The sequence below is a fragment of the Emiliania huxleyi genome (genome assembly GCF_000372725.1).
Source record: "Emiliania huxleyi CCMP1516 unplaced genomic scaffold EMIHUscaffold_1093, whole genome shotgun sequence".
NCBI lineage: Eukaryota > Haptophyta > Isochrysidales > Noelaerhabdaceae > Emiliania > Emiliania huxleyi.
The window spans coordinates 520-3,127 of record NW_005201833.1 but is presented as its reverse complement, the minus strand read 5'-3'; the positions used below and the strand labels follow the sequence as shown (position 1 = coordinate 3,127).

Below are 2,608 nucleotides of genomic sequence, written 5' to 3'. Positions count from 1 at the left end.
TACAGAGTCTGCACGGCCTCGTTAATGTACGGCATCAGGATCCGGTTCGCGATGAAGCCGGGGATGTCGCGGCTCTGCGTGCAGGTCTTGCCCATCGCAGTGGCGAGCGCGAGAGTGTCGGCGAGCGTCGCCTCGCTCGTCGCCAGCCCCGGGATCACCTCCACCAGCTTCATCACTGGCACCGGATTCATAAAGTGCATGCCAATCACCGCCTCGGGCCTCGCCGTGGCGGCCGCCATCTTGGTGATCGAGATGGAGGAAGTGTTGGAGGCGAGGATGGCGCCGGACGGCGCGACGCTGTCCATGGCGCGGAACAGGTCCAGCTTCAGGCCCACGTTCTCCGTCGCCGCCTCGATCAAAAAGCTGGCACCGCCAAAGGCGGACATGTCGGTCGAGGTTGTGATGCGCGCGAGCGCCGCTGCCTTATCCGCCTCCGTCAGGCGGTCCTTCGCCACGTCCTTCGCCAGCAGCTTGTCCATCAGGCCCATGCACTTGTCCAGTTGCTCCTGCTTGACGTCCACCAGCACAACCTTGCAGCCGGCCTGCACCGCGGCTACCTGCGCGATGCCTCCGCCCATCTGCCCCGAACCCAATACGCCAACCACCGGCGTGCCTCGCGTGGAGCAGTGCCGGGCAGCGCTGCGTAGGACGGACTGACGGGGCAGCATAAGACACCTCGAGTGAGACGATGACAGGCTGGTTGGCGGAAGCGCCGGTGTGGCTTGCAGGCTATCCTTCTCTCTCGGGGAAATTCTTTTTTGGTAAATTCTTTTTTTCTGATTTTCTTTGTCACCGGCCCCCCCTCTAGATGGGATGGCCGCCTCCAGAGTCTGTCTAGTTCTCCAGGATGGTCCAGTTCTTCTGGGGCGCGCGGCACGGCGGCACCCCCATCCTGAGCGCTCTCGCCGGGGACGGGTCACAGCTCTGCAGCGTCTTGTAGGTTTCCGACGCCTGGTGGAAGAGGCCACGAGTCCAGTGCGTCGGAGCTGCGCGGTAGAGTTCCTTGCGCGGAAAGTGGCGGGAGAGCACGCCGCCGAGGGCGAGCGCCGAGAGTTGCTGGTCCATTGGCCGTCGGCCGCACGCCGCCGTCCGGTTAAGAGCGATGTCCACGGCGGAGCGCGTGAGGACGTAGGCATGGAGGCACTCGGGGTGCTTGGGCGCGGAGCACCATCCAAGGTGCACAAAGTCTGCCGTGTCGGGGGCCTGCGGGGTAACGGGCTGAGTTTGCTCTGCTTGTCAGTCTCGGGCGCTGCCATCGGGCCTCAAACCTCGTTGAGCGCCGCCCCGAGCGCGGCACCTCCGTTGGCGACGGCGAAGCGTGCGTCGTCCTCGAAGGCAAGGACGGCGGTGGCAATGCCCCGCTCGAAAAAGCAGTGCCGCGCGTGCTTGAGCAAGTGGGCATGCGCCAGGTTGACCAGGTAGTCGCTGGGCCGTTTGATCGCGTCGCACCTGCGGCGCGCCTCACCCCATCTGAGCTTTGAGGCGGGGAAACGCAGCAACGGCACGCCCAGCGACTGCTCGAGGAGCCTCAGGTTGTCCGACCGCCGCCCACTGTCAATCACGCTCACGAGGACTCGGGCCAGCGCTCCCCCGCCCGGCCTTTCGCAGCTCAGGATGGAAGGGTCTAGGAACGGACCACGCTCGAAGCACCACCGCCAGGTGCTTGTCGAGCTCGGCTAGATCTCGCTCGTTCTCGGCTAAATCTCGCTCGTTCTTTTTTTGGAAAACTGTACCCCATGTCCCCAATGTACCCTACATTCGCTGAGGATGCGTGGCGGCTAGTGCAGGCGGCTGACATTTTCTTAGTGGATCACTGTTCTCAATCCGTTGCCTGACACTCCCTAGTGAATTGACTCTTCCTTCCTACCTACCTGCCTCCGTGCAATCGAAAAAAAATCCAGGATTTGATGGGAAAAGTCTGGGATTTCCAGAGAACCAGAGAACCTGTACCCCATGTTCCCCGACGGCGTTTGCCTGACATCCACACCAGGCAAGCCATGGCACTTTCCTCGTCCGCTCGCGCTTGCCGCGCCGCATTGCGCCCGACTATGCCGCCGCGAGCTGCACACCTAGACCCCCGCGACGCCTATTGCTCACGGAACCCGCCGCCCCCTCACCACCCCCACCGTGCGATGCGCTCTCGCTCGCGGAGCGGCTGTACCCCCCTCAGCTCGCACCGCCTGCCTACTCCCGCTCGCAGGTACAGCCGCTGCCATGGAGGAGGGCGCGAGACGCGTCCGCTGCTGCCCATTCCCCACCCTTGTCCCGCGCGCGACCGCCCTCTCTCTCTTCTGGCAAGAGAGCGACCCCCGCTCTCGCTTGCTCGCCAATCGCCGCCCGGCTCCAGTCCGAGCGCCGAGGACGCGAGAGAGCGTGCCGGCGGCCTTGTCTCGACGCTCACGCCGCGGCCCGCTGCCCGTAGGCGCGGCTCTCTCCTCTCCGGCTCGCCCTCTCTTCCCATTCAGCATGCACATGCCCTTGGGCAGCACCATTTTTTGTGCGGCCGCCGGCTGAATTCTTTTGATCTGTGTAGGCGAGGCTCGAGAGGGGCGGGTTGGCTCGAGATCGCGCCAGTGCTGCGGGGCTGGGTGGGTGGGTGGCGGGCGGG

General features: G+C 64.7%; 1 protein-coding gene across 1 annotated transcript; it reads right to left on the bottom strand.

Annotated features, from left to right (window-relative positions):
* Positions 1-2: 2 nt before the first annotated feature.
* EMIHUDRAFT_45524 (hypothetical protein) lies at positions 3-668 on the bottom strand (the record flags this gene model as incomplete). The annotated part of the gene is made up of 1 exon (XM_005792130.1): positions 3-668. A coding segment is annotated over one exon (666 nt), but the record flags the coding sequence as incomplete, so codon positions are not given.
* Between the last annotated feature and the right edge of the window lie 1,940 nt (positions 669-2,608).